This window comes from Mauremys mutica, chromosome 5 (genome assembly GCF_020497125.1).
Source record: "Mauremys mutica isolate MM-2020 ecotype Southern chromosome 5, ASM2049712v1, whole genome shotgun sequence".
Classification (NCBI taxonomy): Eukaryota; Metazoa; Chordata; order Testudines; family Geoemydidae; genus Mauremys; species Mauremys mutica.
This window is the reverse complement of record NC_059076.1, coordinates 18,503,367-18,527,457: the sequence shown is the minus strand read 5'-3', so window position 1 is coordinate 18,527,457 and position 24,091 is coordinate 18,503,367. Positions and strand designations below refer to the sequence as shown.

General features: G+C 44.2%; 1 protein-coding gene across 4 annotated transcripts in view; it reads right to left on the bottom strand.

Moving 5' to 3' along the window:
• SEPTIN11 (septin 11) overlaps positions 1 to 24,091 on the bottom strand; it is a 72,081-nt gene that overhangs the window by 33,978 nt on the left and 14,012 nt on the right. For all 4 annotated transcript variants that reach the window (XM_045019984.1, XM_045019983.1, XM_045019981.1 and 1 more), the window contains exon 2: positions 220 to 334. In XM_045019984.1, the coding sequence (XP_044875919.1) occupies positions 220 to 334 (115 nt within the window). The remainder of the gene's footprint in view (positions 1 to 219; positions 335 to 24,091) is intronic.

Sequence of the window (24,091 nt, the reverse complement as noted above, 5' to 3'; positions counted from 1 at the left end):
ACTTAGTGATTTAAATCAATCCTCCCTGGTTCCCTTATATAATGCTCACCCTATTGGTTTATATCTTATCCACATTACTGAATGGAAGGGTTTGTTGTTTTTATTTACTCTCTCTCATGCTCACAGACACACTCTCCTCTTTGTTTAAATTAATAATTTTCTTGTCACATGATGCCTTGATGTGAAAAACCATTTGCTCAGCAATGCAGCATCACTTACCAACACAAAGAATGTTGAAGCAGAACCCTTGAGAGGTTGATTTGTTGACCAGCTGATCTGGAAGACTGTCAAAGCCCACATGACCGGAAAGGGACAGGTTTCGAAGCTCGTCATTCTGAAAATTCCAAACAGAAATATTTGTAACCAAGATGCAGAGCACCAACGTACACAGGTGAAAGTTATAGGAATACCAGCCACTCTCAGAGGAGAGGAGAATAATCTCTCACTGGGACCCCTTTTAGTCAAGGTGGTTGAGGGCAGGAGTGAAGGGAGAGAGTGGATTCTCAATCACATGTCATTCTGGATCAATTTCCTTCCCAATCCTCAGATCCTTGTGTCTGATCTACCCAACCCTACTGTGGGGTTAGCTATCTACAATGCCTCCAAACCAAGTAGGCAGTTCTTCTGTGCCAGTGACTGGCAGATCAGCAAGCATTAGCAAATTGCAGAAGATGAAACTGAAGTCCTGTGCCCCAAGTTTCTGACATTCCTGTAGCCATAGGAGAAGAGAGTTAGGAGGTGACATACGCAGTCAGACAACTAGGTACTGCAGGACTTCACTCAGAGTAGTAATGTTGTGACCACACTCAACCAAGCTGCAGTCTTAACTGTGATCAGATGAGCCCCCATTACAATGCACCTGGTGAGACAGATTCTCTGCCTTGCTTTGTTACCATTGGGCAGCTCCAGTGATGCAGAGGCGATGGAAGCTGGTTACCTCTCCCCTGTTGAGAATTTCCCCTGTCTGGTGCAGAACCACTATGGGCAGCGTCTCCACCACTGCCCCTGCAACCCTTCAATGGGGGGGGAGGGGGTGTTGGGTTGAGAAGGGCCCGTGGCTGGATCATGCTGAAGTCTGGCTATCCCGAACTGGCCCCTTGGGATTTTGACTTCAATGTCATTAGTCCTGATTTAAAAAAGCGGAGAACCCAGCTGGCTATTCCGTTACATTTGCCATGGAAAAAGGAACTTCCCAGAATTCTACTAATCTGCACAGCAACGTAGCAGAAATGGGACACTTTGTGCTTCAGCGCGGACTATTGTTTTACGACAGCAGCAGGACATCGTTCGCATTGTTCAGATAATGCCGCTAAAGCCAGCTAAATCCCTGCCGACTTTGAAAGACTTCGGATGCGTCGTTCTGACAAGGACGATGCACACATTACTCTATGGATGGTTTGGTTTACACACAACATCGTCGTAAGGTGAGAAAGCAGGGCAGTCATTCCTCGGCTTTTTAACATGATGCACAATTTCCCGTACAGAGCACATCTCATGTTCCATAGCCTTCAAGGAAAAGTACAGTCACCCAAATCAGACGTATTCAAGTCTTCATTCAGGGTCACTTTAAGCACCTGGGAAGGTTTAACCAGTAGTTCCCGCCCCACCCATTAGCCTCTGCTGGCTTGGTCAGGTACCCTGAACTGAAAGACACCAACAGATATTTTCATGGGGTTTATTGTACCAGCAGAGACCTCGCAGGATGAAGAGTTGGAGCAAGTCCAACGTTATATTTAGAGTTTTCCACAACAGCTGTGTAGTAACTTACGTTTTAGTCTAGAAAAAGCAGCCATACTAGTTAGCTCTTCTGCCAAATCACATCGACACAAATGCCTTGAAAACAGATTATAGAACGCCATGAGACAGGAGAAGATTGTCATTCCCTGCAGCTCGTGTTGGGTGCCCCAGACTTCGGACCTTTAAATGTTTTCCAATGCCAGACATTTGCATAGGAGCTACTCAATGTCTGTTATATGTTTGCAACTAAACTATAATCCTGTACAGCCTGGGCCTGATCCAAAGCCCTCTGAACTCAATGGGAGTCTTTCCCTTGACTCCAACTGGGTTTGGATCAAGCCCTTAGAGAAATGGTGTTTAATCTAGTTCTCAGGGATCATCCTTATCTGCTGCTCTGTGTTCTATTCTCCCATTTGCCAGTGATTTGCTGTGCAACAAGGGGCAAGTCACTGACCTTTCCTACACCCATTTCCCACCCAGAAACAAACAGCCCTACTGCTCCGGGGCTGAGCCACCAGGGCCTCATCTACAATTCCAAGGGTTTGCTGGCGGAGGTAGACTGGCAAACCCTGTTAGCGGAGGGTATACACTTGAAAGAGTTTGCCAGTAAAGCTTAAGCCTCCTGAAGACAGTAAGGCTTTCGCTACACTTAACTACGCTGCTTAGGGGCGTGGACTTCTCACCCTCTAACCGATGTAAACAGACTTAATTTTCTAGTGTAAACCAGGCCCAAGATGTGCCAGCAAAAGGACTTTTTTGCCAGTCTGACTGTGTTTGCCACCACAGACACGTCCACTGGGGATGGAGAGAGAGAAAAGGTCACTCCCTTGACTGATGTAGCTGTGCCAGCAAACCTGTTCCACCCGTAGACCTGGCCTAGTGTGTTTTTCAAAGGAGCGCAGCACTGACCTACTCCCACTGAAGCAAAGGGGCATTTTACCATTGACGCCAATAGGAGCAGAGTTAGGTGAAAGCGGAGTGCTTCGGAAAACCCTTCCCTTAATGTTTATGGAGAACTGTGGGGAAAAGCACTGTAGATGTAAAATCTGTAAGTGTGCCATTTCCACTAGAAACCTGGCTTCTAGGGGTTCGTCTCTTGGCCATCCCCACATTAGGCTGACACCTGGTACACACAGGCAGCAGCTGCCTTCGCTCACGGGCTTTAACCCCCCCACCCCAAACTCAAATACCAGAATGCGGGTATCTGTCAATCACTCTTCACTCTAGTCCCTCAGCTGCAGAGAGTCATTAATGCCTTTTATCCTCACCACACCCCTGTCCTCTGGAAATCTCCCGTTAGGGGGTGCATTCCAGGGGTAACTACTGGCAGGAATGCCCCTATCAGCAAAAGAGCAGGGGAAACCAGAGTCAGGGCATGGACACAGGAGATTCTGGCCTCACATAGATCCCAAGATCTGGAGGGATCCTCGAATGCTAAATCTGGATGCTGACCCCCTGCTTTCTTCCACGAGGCGCCAAGGTGCACTGCCAACCTGAAGGAAGAATCCCTAAGACATTCAACTAACTGAAGCTCACAGGAATCTCCTACTGATACTTATGCAGGCATAATTCAAATGAGGGGGACTGGGGCCCTGAGCGTTTACCTGAAGATGAATGGGGTGAATAACATGCCATGGATGCTAGACATTTTTAAAGTGTCTGTTGAATTAAGTATTGAATGAAGCAGTGGAAGCTAAGGCCTGACCCACCAAGGAAGGTGGGTGTTAACTACTCCTCCAGAACAAGCCCTTGGCTCTTTCAGTGGAGTATTTGAGGAAAATGACTGTTTGCAAATGAGTTATTCAGCAGACCCAGGAGATAAGAGTCACGCTGCACAACTGGTTTATTTTACTGCAAACTGTGTGCGCGCTCTGGAAATGGCAATTATCTACCAAAAAGACCACCTGGAGGTGAACACCACAGTAATCCAAACATTTGTCATAACTCATGCTACGTATTAGCCTGAGGGAAGCCCAAGGTGGAGCCAGCCTGGAGCACGCTAGAACCTTCAGGTTGCACTGCGGGGCTGGGCCAAGATCCCAGAGCCACTGTCTCCCTCCCTGCAACAGCAAAGAGAGGACAAAGCCAATCAGCAGCCGCTCTTTGCTGCTGGTGCGCTCCGCGGAGTCAGCCAATTCTACTCACTCGCATGGGAGACCTACGTTACAAACCTCCGCCTTTCTGTGCGTTAGACAGAACCAGATGCCAATGGGGCCACTGGTGCTGCAGAGTCTGAACACCCCCAGACAAACGGGATCACACTGCACGGAAACGCAACCGATTCTGCTGTGCATTGGGAATCCTACAGGGGGCTGGTCTGTGCTATGAGATATTAGCTGCCATTTGTATTTGGGGAAAGCCAGTGGCGACAGCAATTAGTCTGGCAGGGCAGAGAAAAGAGAAAGGGAGGAGTAAATACTGGCACAATGTCTAATGCTGAAGCCTATGCATTAAGCTTCAAGAAGAAGATGGATCTATTTTCCTCTCTACGTTGGGCCAGATTGTCCTGTCCCAGTTAAAGCACACAGGAACAGATGAAGAGGGAAGGCGCATGGACCTGAGAGCAGGGTGAGGGTACAGTCTGGGCCAATGCCATTCATTATAGTGCTCCCAGTGAAAGAGGTTGGGAGGGTGGGATGGGGAGGGGAAGAGTCGTGAAATGGTTTTGTGGTCCTTTTTCAGGCACTTTAGCACTTCAGTTCTGGCACCCGGTAGCCACTGAGCCAGATCCTCAGCTAGGTAAATCAGCACAGGTTGTCAATGGAGCTACAACAACTTACACCAGCTGAGGATCTGGCTCTGACTGTTGAACCCCGGGGAGGTCCATTGTGTTTGCATATATCTCCCCCTATCAGTATCCAGTAGTCCCGATTACTGACCCTTCGGAATCTCAGGAACACAGGCAGGCAGCTCTGGATTATTAGTACAGACCGGTACCAGCAGAGAAGGGAATGATTACTACAGCGTGAAGACAAAAACTCCATCCTAAAGCCAGGCCAGGGAAGAGCTGCTTCCTTCAGAATGATCCAGACCAGTCGTGTGACATCTGTTATGGGTCCGAAAACCACTTCTGGAATTACCCTCCTCACTTTTGCTGCTGTTTAGAAACCAAACCAAGCTGCATTAACTGGAGCAAATACACTGAAACTACACAACTGTGCTTCAGTCGTTGGCACTCGCCTCCACTCTGGAGAAGGGGGTGGGGTGGATAAAAACTGCTGAAAAACTCCTCTAGCGCAAAATAGTTTGTGGCCTCAGATTTTATCATCCTGGAAAGGAAGCCACTGCAGTGGAGCAGTAAGTGTGACTATTTTAGTACATAATTATAAGACCGGGAGGATGATTCAGCCATTCAGTGGGGTGTGGCACAAATATTTTAAATACAAAGATGCCAACTCAGATGGCCTCACTTATCTTGTAATTGGCTGTTGTGATGTATGTCGCACTGGAGTCAGTGGGCTAGATTCTGCTCTCAGGTACACTTACATAAAACCTGTTCAATGGACATAGGAAAGACTCCTGCCTTTGGGAGGGAAAACTGTCAATATGACCTACTGTGATCGGTTTTTTCAACTAGAAAGAAATCCCGGCATTCTGATCCCCGTTATCCTGGTGTAAACCAGGGTTTTCTCTGTTGAAGTTCATGGAGTTAGTCAAGTTTAATGCTGATGCAACTCAGATCAACATCTGGATCATTCTTTTTTCTTATGTAAAGAGTCTTTCAAAGGGTGAAAAGACATCACTGAACCACTGCAGTACAGGGGTTTGTTCCTAGATGGAAAGGCCCATCTCTTCCGGTGCAGGATTCTCCCCTACATCATATTCACCTGTACTTCATCCAAGCCAAGCCATCCAAGGAATTTGTCTTCCCATCACTTCCATTAGGTGATTTAGAGATCTCAGCACAAGGAAAAACTTCTTGAGTTTCAGCCTAAGTTTTCCCTTTCATCATCACCGCCACGGCAAATCCCAAAGCAACATGGCCTCCTTGCAAATCATGCGCCACCCAGATCCATCCCTGGCAAGATGCTGAAGGTGGTCTGGATGCACATTCAGTTTGTTCCTTGCTCAACATCATCCCTACTATTACTTCCCCACCCTGAGTCAAAACAACACCTCTAACATCACTAATGCTGATGACTTGGAGGAGTATGACAACCTGGAATTAAGGGATGGTCTTATTAGTACACAGCCATTTGCCAAAGTTATTCTTATGGCATGGAGGTTAAAGGAATGACATCTACCTGGCTCCTTCCCCGAGTGTATCATTAGGCCTGTTAGGCCAAATTCTCAGCTGGTCTAAATCAGTGGAGCTCCTTTCATTTCAATAATTACACTAGCTTACAAAAGCAGAAGTTCTCATCTAACATCTAGAATCTCATGTGTTGCAGGCTTTTCAAGACATCTGAAGAGCAGATAAAGGGGAATTTTCATTTTTAGACGGGTCCTTCCTGTAGGTGTGGAACAGAGTCACTGCTTAATCATTCTGTTGTTCACCATCTTGGGTTGTTTTTGTGTAAGCTCTCCCCCACCCCCAATTTGGGGTGTATACTTGTATGATGCGATTTGTAGGCCATTAGAATTATTTTGTCTGATCCACTAACAGCTGTAGAGTAGAGTGAGAGAGAGACATAATATGGAGACAAAATTCAAAACGCTTAATTTTGGTGGAATGTGTAAGGTGGAATGTGATGGAGCTACAATGGATGAACAGCTAGAAACTTTGATGAGCGATGATCTTCCTGGCTTCAATACTGTAACTTTCAGTGTTTCTTTTGGCAAGGTGAAGGAGGACAAAGTGTGGCAGAGAGGCACAAACCTTCAGAGGCTGTAAGACCTTCCATCTAACCAGGGCAGAAAACGAGGCTCCATTCTATATAGCACTTAAACCAAAAACAAAACAGAACAAAAAGTAGAGCTTGTGATGACCAGGAGAACAGCATGGTGACTTGCCTGGTGAGTGCAAAGGTTGAGAACCTCTTGAGACTTACGTGCAGTGTTGGAGAGAAGTCGGTGGTACAAGTAGGTAATGACATAGGAAAAGGAAGGAGAGAGGTCCTGGAGGCCAAATTTAGGCTGCTAAGTCCAGGACCTCCATGGTAGCATACTCTGAAACGCTGCCAGTTACACACACAAGGCCAGTTAGACAGGCAGAACTGCAAGGTGTCAATGAGAAGATGACTGCATGGAAACTATTTAAAAACCACAATAATAGAGGCTCAAATTAAATGTATATCCCAAATTAAAAAAAAAAAAGGTGAGAAGCAAAAAAAAAAAATTGCCATGACTAACCAGCAGAGCAAAAGACATGGTTAGAGGCAAAAAGACATCCTTTAAAAAGTGGAAGACAATAGAAAGGAGCATAAACTCTGGCAGTCAAGTGTAAAAGTATAATTAGGCAGGTCAAAAAAGAATTTGAAGGGCAACTAGCCAAAGACGAAAAAAATGTTTGCTGTTAATTTCTGTAAGTACATCAGAAGCAGGAAGCCTGTCAAACAATCGGGGGGGGGGGGGGGCGGCACTGGAGAAGATCAGGCCATTGCAGAGAAGCGCAATTAATTCTTTGCATCGGTCTTCACTGCAGAGGATTCCCACACCTGAGCCATTATTTTTAGATGACAAATCTGAGGAACTGTCCTAGATTGAGGTGTCAATAGAGGAGGTTTGGGAACAAATTGATAAATTTAACAGTAATAAGTCACCAGAACCAGATGGTATTCACCCAAGGGTTCTGAAGGAACTCAAACATGAGACTGCAGAACTAACTGCAATATCAGCTTCTGTACCAGATGACTGGAGGGTAGCTAATATAATACCTGTTTTTAAAAGAGGCTCCAGAGGTGATCCTGCTAATTACAGCCAGTAAGCATAACTTCAGTACCAGGCAAATTGGTTGAAACTATAGTAAAGAACAGAATTATCAGATGCACTGAGGTCACGATACATTAGGGAAAAGTCAACACGACTTTTGTAAAGGGAAATCACGCTTCACCAATCTATTAGAATTCTTTGAGGGAAAGAATAAGGATGTGGACAAGGGTGATCCAGCTGGCCTCATGTAATAGGACTTTCAGGGCACATCTACACTTCAATTTAAAACCCATGTCTGACCCCCAACAGCTGATCTGAGCTCGCGGGGCTTGGGCTGCAGGGCTGCTTAACTGCAGTGTAGACATTCATGCTCGTGCTGCAGAGTCAATGGTAGAGGTCAATATACTAGAGGTCAATGAAATCATGAATGGTGTGGAGAAAAAGTATTATTCACCCCTTCACATAACACAAGAACCAAGGGTCACCCAATGAAATAAATAGGCAGCATGTTTAAAACAAACAAAAGGAAGTCAACAGACAACATGTGGAACTCCTTACCAGTGGACATTGTGAAGGCCAAAAATATAATTGGGTTGAAAAAAGAATTAGATTCTGTTCATTCCCTCTGAAACATCTGGTACTGGCCACTGTCAGAAGGCAGGATACTGGGCTAAGTGGACCACTGGTCTGACCCAGTGTGGCCGTTATGAGTTTATGGTCTCTGTTCCTGTCATGATCTTTCAATTTCAAGATCACATGTTCATTTTACAAGTAAAATGTCAGGAGAGTCTCTCTGACTGCTAGCCCTGCAAACTCAACCAGGGTTCTTTTCTAATGCATCAAACATACCATCGGTTCTGCAGATCAAACAATACCCTCAAGTGACCTCTTGTTGTTGCCAAGGGGTTTGCATGGGTGTAATTCATTGGAACTTAGTAAAACGGTTTGGTAGCTGAGATGAGTGAAGGAAAAGGCCCCGGTTCACTCCCTCTGAGCCGTGCAGGCTCTGCAGGGCTAACAAGAATAAAAAGCAATACAAACTTATTTTCATGACTACAGCAGGTATGATTCTCCACGGGGTGGGGGGGGGGGAGAATCTGACTGGAGGATTGAGAAGGTGGCATTTTTTTCTCATCCACACATTGAATAAAGTAATGAGGAGAAACTTATTTTAGCAGAGTATATTGTTCTCTTCCCACAGGCAATGGAGCCCTGCCTCCAACATGTGGCTGAATCCGAGGCCCTGTGGATAATTTATAGATTCATAGAGATGAAGGCCAGAAGGGATCATTAGATCATCTAGTCTGACCTCCTGTCTATTACAGGGCAATAATTGAATTAGTTAACCCTGTTCTGAGCCCAATAACCTGTGTCTGACTAAAGCCTATTGCTGCCCCTTTTCCATCCAAGCAGAAAGTCAAATTACAGGACCAGGGGAAGTAGATGGAGTCTGCTGTTTTCTTTGATGCAGTTTATTTATTTACAGAGAATGTACAACATCCTGTATCTCTGAATGCAGAGAGAATCAGATAGCAGGAAACAGTTTCTTTTGCTCACAGCACCAAAAGCTCTCTTTTCAGCCTGCACCCCTGATCCAAAAACCTCTTCTCAGGTTTCTTCCTGAGTCAGCCACCATCTTTCAGCTGCTCCTTCAGGCTGTCTCTCTGTCTCATGTGTGTTCTCCTCTCACGCACGCACACACCCTCTTCCCCCCCCGCCCCCCCCCCCACACACACAGGTTCACAATACCCAGTCGAACCCTCCGCCCCATCACATGCTCATTTCTGGGCCGAATCTATTAAGCTCTCTTTTAGGTGTGGCCCCTTACAACTACCTTAAAATGGGGGACTCATTCACTTATTGGTTTAACTGAGATTTCACGTGCCTTTTAAGAGTTTAAAAAAAGACAAATGAGCAGCAAATTCAAGGGGAGGGGGAAATTGCCAGTATGTAAAATACTGAGATAAACCACAAATATGAAGCAAGAGTTTAGTTAGCTGAGGCCACACATTTTAGGAGTAACTTTAAAAATATTCTTAGGCTTTTATCAGAGTCAACGTTTCAAGCAGGCTACATTTTTGTATGATGACTGGAGGCACATTTCCCAGTTTCTGATGTTGCTTAGGATGCTGGATACAAAACTGGGAACCTCAAGGATTCTTCATGCCTTGCACAGGCAGAAAGTGCACTGGAGGTGTTCGGAGAGAGAGCAGCGGGAATGAAGGCTAGGAATACAGAGGGTGAAATCCACCACCATCTCTCACCCAGCACTTGGGGCAAGTGGGAATGCTGCTTTGGCAATTTTTTGGCAAGCTGGAATGGTACATTCTGGCCCTCTGTTTTTTTGCTTTTGTAAGGACTGGAGCACTGCTCTCATCCGCCGCTCCATAAAACCAGAGTACTCAGGGAGTATACACATGGAGTGTGGAGGAATCCACAACCATCCCTAACACAGGGACAATGAGCCAGGCTGCTGGGCATGTTTGGAATAGCGCACACAGATGATCCCTACTGGTTCCCGATGCAGGCTTAAGCGATGCTGAAAGCCTTGCACCATGAGGGTATTCCATACAAGAGAACCCATGCATAATACTATGGAGAAAACATCCAATAGACTATTCCTTCCTTCCTTCTAGCAACTCTCAGTTCTCCAACTTGGACTTAAATCCACCCGTGCCATCTGAAAAACTAATCAGTTATGCATTCATTAACAATGACAAGAAAAGCATCTTCATTAAGGATTCAGAGTCAACATTTCACAAAGACTAATGGAGGCTGAGAAGTTTGTGCTGCTAAGAGCTGTTGCTGCAGGCTGTCTGCAGACTCATGCGGACATCTCTGCAGGGTTACACTTGCTTTGCGTTTGGAAGGTTCTCTGTGAAACCAGGAGCTCTACAAACACCATTAAAAGAAAAGAAAAGAAAAAACTTAACATTCTGCAGTTTGGGAATATGCCACATGGGCCATACAGACATACGAAGCAGGTGGACCAGCCAGACTTCCAGCACCTCCGCCTGACGACAATCCCATGCAGTGATTTGCTATAAACAGGCCTTTTCCCTCTAGAACTTCTGTGGCCATCTCCTGACTTTGCCAAGACAGTGCTCATCAGCTGGCCCATGCTGCTGCCCTACAAGCATGTAACAATGGGGTGCGCCTCCCCTTGGGACGGCCCCACTACTGCTCTCTAAGCTGACAGGGAGGAAAAGGGTCTCAGCGAGAACTGAGACTCCCAAACAGGAGGATTTCACAATATTAAGCTACGGTTGGCTCCATCTCAGCATAGCCGCCGAGCCCTCGGGGGATGGGAGACATTTCTCCTTGAATATAGTTACTGTTTCCTCTGTTTATCCTGGAGCACTTGGACAGTGAAAATTTGTTATTTTGTGGAAGAGAGGCAGGAAGGGAGCTGGCCGATAGCCAGACCAGAGCGCACACAGTCTGTAGCTAGATAGTATGACCAACAAGAGCCGTGGAGACGAAGAGACAAAACTGGTCTCAGCTGCAGACAGAATTGCTCAGCAGTTCCATCGGCTTAAACTGGACCAGCCTTTGGCCCCAGGACGCTGCAAACAGGCAATCAAGCAACTCTGCTGCAGAGATGTTACTATTCGAATAATTCCACAAACGGGGGTCATTTCAGAGACATGTTTTAAGAAACAAGGCTTGGAGGCTGCAAGATCTTGGACAAGGAGGTAGGTCAACAACTACATGACCAGGGAGTGATCGTTAGAGCTGGACAGATTCCACTTGTGATCGGTGGAGAGGCTCTTCTTACACTAGCAAGGCATGATTCTCTTTTAGTTTGTATTGTGAACTCCTAAGGGCAGGGATCTTTACTTCCTCAGTGTCTGTCCAATGCTGACTAGCCCAGTGATATTCCAACAAGAATATGGCTGCAGATTTGCACTGGGGTCAGCCTAAGATAGCCGATATTCACCTATGAGTATATATGGAACCTGGGGGTAGGGCACAAAATGGGAGGGTTCCCTCATGCAAGTTACAAGCACAATATTCAACAGCTCCTGCTTCCTGGAAGAGAAAGTCTCAGCAACTTGGTGTCTCCAGCCAGCTCCGAAGTTACTGGTCTTAGTTACTTTTACTACAGCATCCATCAGCAAATGCTGCTTTTCCCTCCCTGATGCACTGACTATCCCCTGGCTGCAGTGCCTCCATTTTTCTCCAGAAGTCTCCCCCACCATTTCCTAGTTAGCAAAGAGTCTCGTTTTCCTGAACATAAATGGCCCAATTCCCAGGTGTAGCTTGAGTGTGCTTGGTGCAGATCCCAGAGAGCAGGAAAGAGGTCCCTTTCCACTGCCCTCTTCTGGACTCTGGCACAAGTTAAAACGCCTTCAGGGCTGCCCAGCTATGTGTGGTCCCAGGAGGACAAAGAGGCAGTCAGAAACAGCCAGAGTTCAATGGGGCTGTGTGTGGCAGAGGTCAGGGACTTCTTTCACATACAAAAAATCCCCAATGGCTGGATCAGCCCCATTGCACTGCCAGAGCTGGCTTAGATGAACCCTAGTGCAACAATCGATCAGGCCCATCAAGGGTTCAGCTCATCCTTGGAATCAGGCTAAAAATATCCAACGCAATCACGTGTCGATTTTAAAAGCTAGGAGTACTTGGACTTTTGAATGCTAGCACAGTGTGATAATGTATTTCTTCCCCCCAAATCTCTCCCCATGCCTACTGACTGAGGGCTAGAATCCATGCACCACGTTCTGCTCTCTGTTCCAGTCCAATGGCGTTATTCCCGATAGACACCGCTACTGGAGAGAATAATTGGGCCCAGTATCCATCCTCTCTGCAGTAGCCATTCCTAAAGGCCCCCCCCTTGGTTCATCCTGTTACACGTGTCACACTGCTCTTAGCTCTATACTCCCATTCTGTCTCTCTCGTCAGTTAATACTAATTTTAAGTGTCACTGCAAGTTGTCACACAGACAAAAATATACAAAGGCGGCCACAATAGGAAAGCCCAGCAGGGCGGGGCCTTTATTTTAATTTTCACGTTCTTCACCACCTCTTTCTACTGAAACCCATTAGTCTCCCACCTCCCTCCCCTAAAGAACCAAGAGACATTTAACTCTCCCTAATAGCCCAGCATCAAGAGGCTTGTTAATTTGTACTTGGTGAGAGTGAATTCTGAGCCAGTCAGGGCTGCTGAGGACCAAACCACAGCCTGCGACACCCACATCTGCAGTTGATAGAGCCCATGTTGTACTATCTCAGACAGCAGCCTACAGCACAAAGACACTTGGAGAGGAATAGCCTGCCGTGGCATCCTGCAAAAACTGAGCAAGGGGGGCTGAGAAAAGGGTACCGCCCACATGAGCTCTAGGAGAAGAGTCAGCAAAATGTGACAATTCACAAGTGGCTGTAAAGTGGGAACAAACATTTATCTCCAAGGCAAATTGTTTAGCTTAAAGGTCAGTGTAAACTCGGAGCAGTAATATCTCCCTTTATGCCAAGAACGGACATAAAAAGCATTTTCCTCCTTAGGTTTCCAAAAACCACGAACATTTCTATTTGGAGTAAGTGTGACTAATGCCTTTAACAGCCCTAATGTCACAAATTGCTAACCAGCAGAAAGCTGAAGTTTGGGAATTGATAAGGACCATATGTGCATTCCGGCGAGTCTTGTAAACTTACTGAAGGGAACGAGAGAGAAAGAGACAGTAATGTGACAAACAAGCATGAGGAATTTCCAAAGGCAAAGTCCAATGAGAAACAGATGCTGTTCCCCTCACTGGCCCAGGCTCTGTAGTGTCAGGCGGATAACGTGCAACTCTGCCATTCTGAACTGCTGTATTAAGTTGATGCGACAGAACAGAAGTCAGTCAATTCCAAGCTTCCCAGGTTGCGGGGGCCGGGGGAAGGGGAAAGCTAAATTACTTTGTTCCACAACCGCCTACAGTTTGTTTTTAAAAATAAATTTCCCCCTTGACTTCCAAAGTGTCACAAGAGGAGAAAACAAGTACAGCTTCTCTCAGGTTGTGTCCCACACCCATCCCCCCCCCCGCTCCACACACACACACAGCACAAAAAAGAAAGCCGTGGGGCCATTCATTCAAATACTTTTTAAGAAGATATACAGTTAGGGCCAGATCCTCTGCTGGTGCACATCAGCATAGCGCTCCTGACTCAGTGCAGCTACACCAATTTGCACCAGCTAAAGATCTGGCCCTTAGAGTTCAATAACAAATCAGAAGGAAAGAAGCATAATCAAGGGGAGAAAGCAAGTTTTCAGAACAGGAGCTTTGGAAAACAATTTATTTTCAGTTATTTGGTCACCATTCAAGTTTCTAGCCCTTCCTGTAGTTCAGCCCATATAATCAGAGAAGCAGACTTCAGCCAGCAAGGCAGTGGCAAGAAAAATATGAACCATTTCCTCCTAAACACCACTGCCACCCACCCAAAAGGGCTACTCTACATACTTGCAAATAAATGGAGGTAGCCTCTGCTAAAAAAGAAAAACCAAAAAACCCAGAGGTGGAGTCAGAACAGAAGGAGAAATTAACCCAGAGAGGAAAGTTTGATCTTTGAAGTTGTACAGCTGCAAATCTGGTTTGGCTCAAAGACTTTTGATTTTGCAGTTCGTCCCGATACGACAGTCATGTGTGTCGGTGTAGAATTCACGGTGATATTTTGAAAGCAGCATCTGAATCTTGGCCAGCTTTCCACAACACCACATACATCAGTCATGGGTGAAACACAACCAGGGTGAAATGCTGGCCATACACAGAGAGAGGGATTGATTTAGGAAGTCTTGTGGCTCATATGGCTGTCTTGTAAATCTGTGAGCAAGTCTATACTACAAACTTTTGCCGACGCAAGTTACCTCAGCATAAAGCGTTCGTTTTCTAGAATTCAAGTTGTAAGCTACCTTAACAAGATATAATATTCTGAAACAGTCTTGAACTTTCTAATTTTTGTGCGTTTATTTTATTTTACTTGAAATATTCTTTTAAAAGTTTTCAGTTATGAGGTCATGGTGTGTAGGAGTGAGGTGCCAACCTTAGTTGATTTTTTGGGGTGGGCGTGCTAATTATGATTTCGGTGGTTGCCTTAAAATTGGATGGATGACTCTGCCAATTTGAAAATGTTAATTGCACATCAAGGAGAGATCTTCTGTGGAAAGGCATACAAGCCTGAGGCATAGTCATAACATTGGTGTATTTAGAAAAAGTCAGAAGCACGAGACCATATTATAACATTCTTCCTCATCTCAAATTTTACTGTGCTGATAGATTGTTACAGATAGTTAACATTTCTGGACTTCAGCAGCAGCAGAAGACAAAACATTCTTTTCAGATACAGACTGCATAAAAGGAATGTTCCCACAGCACTCCCCACATTTGTCACTTGCAAAGGAAGCATTTGATCAGCGCTCTCATCATGTTGATATTCCAAGTTTTGAATGGGGCACTAGGGAAAACCTACCAGACACTGTAAAATCTTAAATTCCTATTACATCTTATAATGACACTGATAATCAAACCTCCACAACAAAGAAAAAATAAATAAATACTTTCATGACCAGGCAATGCAAAGACAGCAAACAGTCTCATTTTGGGGCTGCTATGGGCATTGTCCTTACATAGCATGGTGCTAAAATAACCATGATCGGGTCGATTTTCTCTTTCCATTCTTTCCATTTTATTTATTTGGATTTGTACTGAGCAATATAAAAGAAGGCCCACCCTGGACTAGAGGTGACCCTGACATCAATTAAAACAATACACAGATCATTGCAGAACCACAACAGCTGTACACTTTCTTCCTCGCCTGCTCCACCACATACCAGCCACCAGAACATCTTACAAATCGGCAGAATTCCCTTCACATTCCACCCTCTCTCTAAAAAAAAGTCTTCAGCCTTCCCCAGAAGCCCATTCAGGCAGACAGGCTACAAGGGGTCAACACATTCCCAATACATTCACAGAATCAGAGAAGATTAGCGAGATTAGAGTTGGAAGGGACCTCAGGAGGTCATTTAGTCCAACCCCCTGCTCCAAGCAGGACCAACCCCAACTAAATCATCCCAGTCAGGGCTTTGTCAAGCCTGACCTTAAAATCCCAGGATAGGGATTCCACCACCTCCCTAGGTAACCCATTCCAGTGCTTCACCACCCTCCTAGTGAAATAGTGTTTCCTAATATCCAACCTAGACCTCCCCCACTGCAACTTGAGACCATTACTCCTTGTTCTGTCATCTGGTACCACTGAGAACTGATGAGCTCCATTCTCTTTGAAACCCCCTTTCAGGTAGTTGAAGGCTGCTATCAAATCCCCCCTCACTCTTCTCTTCTGCAGACTAAATAACCCCAGTTCTCTCAGCTTCTCCTCGTAAGTCATGTGCCCCAGCCCCCTAATCATTTTCGACGCCCTCCGCTGGACTCTCTCCAATCTATAGCGGGGGGGCCCCCCAAACTGGTCCTCGTGTTTTTCCTCGTTAGATTCACCCACCTCCATGGCTGCAGACAGTTAAGTCTGGCTACGATCGATTTTATCTGCAAATTAACTCACGACGGGAGGAGCACACATGAGCAACCAAGTGAAGACAGCCTAGATTAACCAGACTACCTACCACCTGGAACAAATCAGCTGAGTGATGCTAGGCAGATACGATGGTGGAGGCCAAGAAACATTTTACTGCCTCCTACGCAGCCAGGGCAGAAGAATTCCAAAGAATCTTTACGATGCAACTGACCAGCCTCAGCATGAAACTTCTGCCACAGGCTCTGGGTCTTCTCTCATGCTTGATCTGGGACGGGTCATCCATAAACTGCTGTGAACCAAGGACGGAGAAGGGGCAGAGAGCACTGAGGGGGCACATTATTGGCTGTAGATAATGAAAGGTCACTCTAAAATCCTACCACGGCATTCACAGAGTGAATCAGCAATACATTATTGCTCTTAAATATCACAGGCCGTTTATATTTAAGACAAAATCAAACCCCAAACCCTGCACAACAAACGCTGCCCCAGACAGGTCAGACAGAACCTGCATTTTGCAGTGATCAGGGCAGCAACACTGCCCATTTGAGCACAGTGCAGACCCCATCATGACTAAGAGCAGGTTTACTTTAGTGTGGAGTTGTGACCACAGCTACGGCCTGAAGCGGTTTCTGACAGCTTTCTGCCTTTCTTTGCTCTCCCTCTCTTTTGCTAGGCATTGACAAGCTTCCTGCCGGACTGGCAGCCCAGAGGCTAAAGATTTCTGAATCACCCGTGGCAAAATGGAGGCCCCACAAGTCATCCTCAGATTTACCCCAGGATACTTGTGGTCTCTAAGCTTATGCACGCACAGGTCTGGACAGCCTAAAATTTTGACCAATTTTCATTTTTTTTCCCTAAAAGCCATGTAATGGCACGTCTTTAGAAGCTGGAAAGTGCTGGCTTGCCATGGTAAGTAGGGCTCTTTTGGTAACAGCAAAAAGGGATTTAACCAATTCTACATTTAACTATCAACCATTTACATTTTCAGCTCCGACACTCGGTCCCTGCCCTGAAGGGCGTATGATCTAGGCACGACAGACACAGGGCACATCACCACCACCACCATTTGACAGAGGCACAGAGTTTATTCAATCCAGACTCCCTACCCTTGCCAACAAGCGATCACACGCCCCACCCAAAAATCCCCCTCACGAGTAACGGGGACAGTACAATGGAGATCGTGAATTGTTACAGGCTGAAGCAAGAGCAGAGGGCTTGCCAGGGTGCCTTGGAGTGGCAGCAATATGGTGTGCAGTCCAGGGAAGTTCAAGGACAGTCTTGAAAGCCAGGGAACAAGCCAAATCCCCTGCATCAAGGTTATACATCGAGCACGTTTATTTCTGCAACAATATTCTGGTCGGCACACAGAGAAAACAAGTCCTATTAAAATTATGCACTTTACACCATGGTCTGTACTTCATATGTGCTGTAAAAATCCCCAGTGCCTATTATCAAGGCAAATGTCAGGCTTGAAATAAATGCTAACCCGTGGATGAGGACCCATCAGAAAAACAAAACATTAGCACAGAGGAGAGGCTTTACAGCCAAGTCTCACTCATTGGAGAAATTCTCTCCTCTGGAGCGGTTGAGGAGAAACTGCAGTTTCTCTATGCTAAAGGCTTCTTGCAAAGACCAAAATGTTTCATGACACAAGGTGCAAAGCTTTAATATTTACGGCCTCAACAAAGTCAGTTCTGGGAATACCAAGGCTGAGTCTCCGCTAGTGTAGATCAGAGTAGCTCTGATTTATACCAGCTGAGCAAATCTGCTTCCAGGATTTTTAAATGGTTTCGCAACACACAGAGGTCCACTTCCTGTAACCTCTGTTTGGTGGATATTGACTTTACCCAAGAGGCCCTCTACAGTTCCCTCTCCATCACCCAATGGCCTGATCTGCAGAGAATATCAGAGTCAGTAGCACTGAGGGCGGGAGTGGCTACTATTTTATAATTGGGAGAATTAAAAATATGGACTTTTGTGTAGTCCTATCAAGCAGGAAGTCAAATCACCGATTAAGATGCTAAAAAGGAAACACCACCTCAGGCAGCAGTTACAGTCCTATAACAAGAGCTAGATCTGCAAAGAGCAACAGCCAGCTGAAACAAGAGAAGCGTTGCTCTCACTGGCTCGGTGAGCATGAGCTTTTTCCCTTATTTAGTAGGAATTGGGCACGATCCTGCTCAAACTTGCACCAGTTTTACCCCAATGTAACTCCGTTGGGCCAGATCCTCTGCTGGTGTAGGTCACCATAGGTCCAGCGAAGTCAATGGAACTACACTGATTTACACCAGCTATAGCTCTGACTCATTGACACTGATGGAGTTAAGTGTCAGGAAGAGGTGAGTGACAGCCTGCTGTCCATGCGCTGGGGCTGCACAAGAATCAATCTGGCACTGCGGGTTTTCTGAATAACATAATTACATTTAATGCTCTGTCTGTAACGTCTGACTGTCCACTGGGTAACTATGCTGTAGGACCAGAGCGCAAGGTGGCAGTACTAGATCGCTACAGATAGCGGACGTAACATTCATTTTGGCTTTTCTTGTACTTAAAAGTCCAAGTCCCACTTGTGGGTCTACCACGCCTTTTTCTGCAGCTGTGCAGTCTGAGTGGACTCCTCACGATTCTAAGAACGTTACTTCAGATTCAAAGACGAGAAGCCTTTTTCAACACTTAAGGAAGCAAAGTTCAAGAACTTGGTGAGCAACTGCCGACAAAATCCAGCAATATATGCCAGCATTCTTTAGAAGAATCAGCCACATTAAATACATGCTTAAATAGGACACCATCTTGAAATCTAATTCTTAACAAGTAAATTAAAAATCGTTTCAGATGCTAAGCATTAACACCCCCCTCCCCAGAATCCCCAAACAGTTTTTGTGGTTTTACAACCAGATCATCTTATTTTGTTAAATATTTTTCTCTCTGTTGTTAATGTATGCAAATAATCCACACAAACAAGGGAAACCGACCAAGAGTGTGGGAGACACATTGAAACTGACTATATACCAAGAGCATTCAAATGTAGTGTACATGAACTGGAAAGAAAAAAAGATAAATAGGATTTTTTCCTCCATTCTTGTTCAGTTGGAGTAACCTTAAGTGTAATTTGAACAATTGCAGGTAAAGAAGTTCCAAACGGGAAGTCTGATTTCCAGTTGGCAGCATCACTATAAATAACCCTGAATTAATGGATATATTCCAAAAGCTAATTAATTAGATCAGTGGTCACACCGCTATGCAACCATATTCATATTGTTTAATAAATAATGTTTAGAGCTTGATCCAAAGCACATCATCAACTGCAAAGTGGCTGATACTTCTTTCAGATATGCAGTAACTGTTGCACATGATCCCTAAGAAAACCAAAAAATAAGCCCCCAAAAGATAAAAATATCCCACAAACCAGGATGGATAAAAATGGATGATTTGGGGGGAAAAAATTATTTTGTTATCTAACTTATAAGAAGTTTTTCTTTTAAAAAAATAAACCTGTTTTAAAATGAAATCTAAATGCAATACAAAATATGTTAAGGCCTAAATTTATTATCTCTTCAAACAATTAAATAAAAAATAAATATACTATTTTTTATAGAATCTATTAAAAAAACTGAGTTTTTTAAAGGCTGTTTTTCTATATAAAGAAAGAATTGAGGGGGAAGACATCTAATTTTTTAGGTCAAGCTTTATAAATATGGCACAACAGGACCGCCTAAGTAACTTAAGCTCAAAGTCACTTTCACTTAAGCTCATTTGAACATTTTCCCAGGCTGACCTGAAATAATCAGTCTAATTCACTGACTACAGTTGATCCCTCTGTTTAATAAACCATTTAGTTGTAAATAAGAAACATGTTTTGATAAACTTCTCTTTATGTATCCAAAACACACAAGATTGTTTTGTTGGATAAAAATACATTTTATATGCTGTTTTGTGTGTTTACTTAAAGCTGCATTAAGATGGTAACTGGAATTGACAAATCATGAGCAAAAAGTAAAATATCTAGTGAATAAGCAATATATCATTCACCATTTTCTAACATACAAAAAATGTACAATTAAGAACTGCAAAATATTATGCTATATAATTGCTTACATAAATATATGTTTATAGTGTACATGCCTAGATAGCAAAAAGATGTACCAAAGTTAATGTAAAGGTTCTATTTAATTGTAAATGAACATGTTTTAAGGATTATACCAACCAATGAGAATGCACCTTTCTTTAGAAAATAACCAAAGTACAAATGGAAAGGTTGATTAAAATCTATGATGTACATGGAGGCTTTCCACTTGATTATTTCAATTAATCCATCCTGCAACCAACACAACAGGAAAGAAACATCTTGCACAGAAATGTCACAAAATTCCAGGCTTTCCAGAATTGAGACTCATGTTCAGCAAGACTGCTGTTCCCAGGGGATGAACCAATAATCAGAGGGCTGGAAAGAGAGAGAATACTGACTTCAGTGGAGTTGCTCCCAATTTACACAACTGTAAGAAAGAGACTCAAGCCCTCATCACGTTTCAATTCCATGTATCCCTCCAGATCACTACTGCATACAACCCAGGTGTTCCAGCGAGATGGTAGATATACTGTTGAGGCATTTAGCAGGGACCCATCCCTGGTGGTAAGTTCATCGAGTCTGTATATTCCATAAAGGACTATCAGGTACTACTACTGTCACAAGTTATACGTAGTATCAGAGGGGTAGCCGTGTCGGTTGCTTTTTTACAGATCCAGGCTAAGAGTCCTGTGGCACCTTATAGACTAACAAATGTATTGGAGCATGAGCTTTTGTGGGTGAATACCCCTTCGTCAGATGTGTCTGATGAAATGGTTATTCACCCACGAAAGCTCATGCTCCAATACATTTGTTAGTCTATATGGTGCCACAGGACCCTTTGTTGCAAGTTATACTTAGAAAGTCCTTCATGGCATCTACCTGATCCGACAAACAGCTAGGATTACGCTGCAGTCGCTTACAATGTGCAGAGACTGTTCTGGTACCACGCGCACAGAACATTTAATGTTTCTATGCCTGTGACAGAAATATACAGCCATACTTAAAGTAATCAAGGCTCTTCTGTGAATTATGTTTGAGGTCTAGTTCCATTTGCCACCCGCTAAAACCCAAGAGGCTTCCTTCTTCATTGCTCTGCACCTTGCACTGGTGTAAACAACTATGCAAAGTGAGTGCAAAACACTGCCCCTCTCACTTGGCGGCACTTTGCACTAACAAGACTGCACAAGCTGGAGGGGAGAATCAAGTGCAAACTCCCTTTGTTCAGTTATTAACTACAATCTACAGCTACAATTTGAAGCAATTAAAGAATAAAGTCAGCATAAGATTTATGTGGGTTCCTTTAACTAACACCCACATCTTTCATCCCCCCTCTCTAAAAAAAAAGTTACTGGGTTGTTTCAATACCTCTTGCTCCTATTACAGTTTTGTTCAAGCAGTTGTTACAGAAGTGGCCTCTTTAAGCACATTTGAAAGGCTCTTGGTTTTAAAATACACTTGATTAGAGTTACATGTCTGGCAATCTCACGATGTTTTTCAAAGCTCAAGAACCTGTTGGGATTGCCCTGCATTTTAGCCCATCCGACACAGGTGGCTTTCTGCAACAGAAAGCAGTGCCGTTTGTAACAAAAAGAGTAGCGGCAAATAATCACCTAGTAATAATTACTGACCTATAAGCCAAACTGCTTCTCTCCTGCCAACTTCAAACTTGTCCCTCACGCTGCTCCAGGGCAGGGGCCATTCTATTTAGTGGTTGTTGCCAATGTCAGTGGGCACACTGCACCATCTAATAAATGAGAGCAAGTCCCTTAAAGGCTGCTGGGCACGCGAGGTAATGCTAATATTAATTATTCACACAGCTCAGTCACGTAGAAGGCACTTGGCAAAAAGCAGAATAAGACACATGCAAGTCTTGTGGGGACAACTGCCACCTCTGGCACTCCTGACGCAGCTAAGCAAGAGAACATGAAGGATGGCTTTGTGGGTAAAGCACCAGGCCAGGAGCCTAGAGACCTGTGGTCTATTTCTAGCAGGATGGATAAAAATAAAATAAAAAAGATTTTTGGGAGATGGAAGAATAAAAAATATCTGATTTTTTAAATTTAATTAGATTTTTATGCTGTTATTATGTTTTTCTTTTTCAAAGCAAACCTGTTTGCAATGAAATCTGAATTTAATACAAAACATTTTAAGTCCTAAACTTATCATCTCTTCAAAATTCTAAATAAAAAATAAATATGCTGAATCCACAACCCAGAATCAAAAACTGTCTTCAAGGATGCTTAACTATGCAAAGAAAGAACTGGGGGGGGAAATCATCAAACTTTTGAGGTCAAACTTTATAAATATGCCACAATAGTTCAGCCTAAGTGACTTACGAGACTTCCTCATTTTCAAGAGACTTAGGTGAGTAGAAACTTAAGTAAAAGTGACTGGGACTTAGGTATATTTGAAAATTTTCCCAGGCTGACCTGAAACAACCAGTTTAATTCACTGACTACAGTTAATCCCTCTGTTTCATAAATCATTTCATTGTGAACGTGAAACAAGTTTTGAAAAGAGAAGTTCACATTTCCAAAAGATGTAAGGTGGTTTTGTTTCATAAAAATAAATTGTGTGTGTTGTGTGTTTAATTCCAGTTACCATCCTAATGCAGTTTAACACAAATCATAAGCAAAAATCAGAGGGGTAGCCGTGTTAGTCTGGATCTGTAAAAGCAGCAAAGAATCCTGTGGCACCTTATAGACTAACAGACATTTTGGAGCATGAGCTTTCGTGGGTGAATACCCACTTCGTCAGATGCATCCGACAAAGTGGGTATTCACCCATGAAAGCTCATGCTCCAAAACATCTGTTAGTCTATAAGGTGCCACAGGATTCTTTGCTGCTTTTACATAAGCAAAAAGTTAATTATCTAGTAAATAAGCAATCATTCACCATTTCCTAACATATTAAAATTGTACAACTAAGAACAATTGAAAAATATTAAGCTATATAATTCCTTAAACAAATGTGTAGTTATAGTGCACCCTCGAAGGTAGCAAAAAGATGTACCAATTCTAGTGTAAAGGCTCCATTTAGCCGTCAATCAACATGTTTTAATGGTTATGTCAACAAATGAGAATGCATCTTTCTTTAGAAAACAACTGATGCACAAAGCGAAAAAGTTAATTAAATTCAATTATTCAAATCAAGGCTTTCCACTTGGTGATTTATACTATGATTTCACTCACGGATTTAAATCACCTTGGTTAAAAAAAAAAATCCAGCCAGCCTGATGTCACAGATCCACAAGATTCCCCAGCTTGTCTACAGTCCCTAGGTGGAACCACTTCAGTATACCAGACCCTCAATGGGTCTCGCTTTTCCTCCAAGGCAAAGCATGTGGCATCACTGCCTCCCCTTAGAGACTGAACCTCTGGGGCTTCAGCACTCTGACTTCACACCGCCGCTCAGCGAGTCCAGCCAAGAGACACGCCTGGCAGAGACTTGTACACTCTTCGGATTAATGCACTTCACCCAACATTTGCAGTGACACTCGAACAGCGTTGTCAAACCAGTCTGGTTTATTTACGCTAGCAGAGAGAAAAATGCACAGCTCTTGTATTTTCTGCCCAGCCAAGCTGCAGTGAACCCCCCTGTTCAAGGGGTCTCAGTCTGACCTCCTTGATCAGATCCAAGGTGAGAGTTCTGATGCCTTCCAGCAGCCAACTCACTGGTGCCCCACCCCCCTTCGCATCTCCCCTGTCCATTTTTCTCGTGCTGGAGGGAGGCTGTTCAGTTTCCCTGCTGAGAGGTGGGGAAATCCACCTCCCTTTGGGTCGCTGGTTGCTAAGTGTCAATGTCCTGGTGACTGTCGCGGAGGATATGAGATTGGCCTTGGCCAGTTCCTCTTAATGACTCATCCCAGCTCAGATAACTAAGTGACATTCATACTTGTGGCTCCTTAGCCTGCCCTGAGAGCAAACAGTCCTTTTCCACCCACTGGGAAACAAATCAGCATATTGGGGAAACT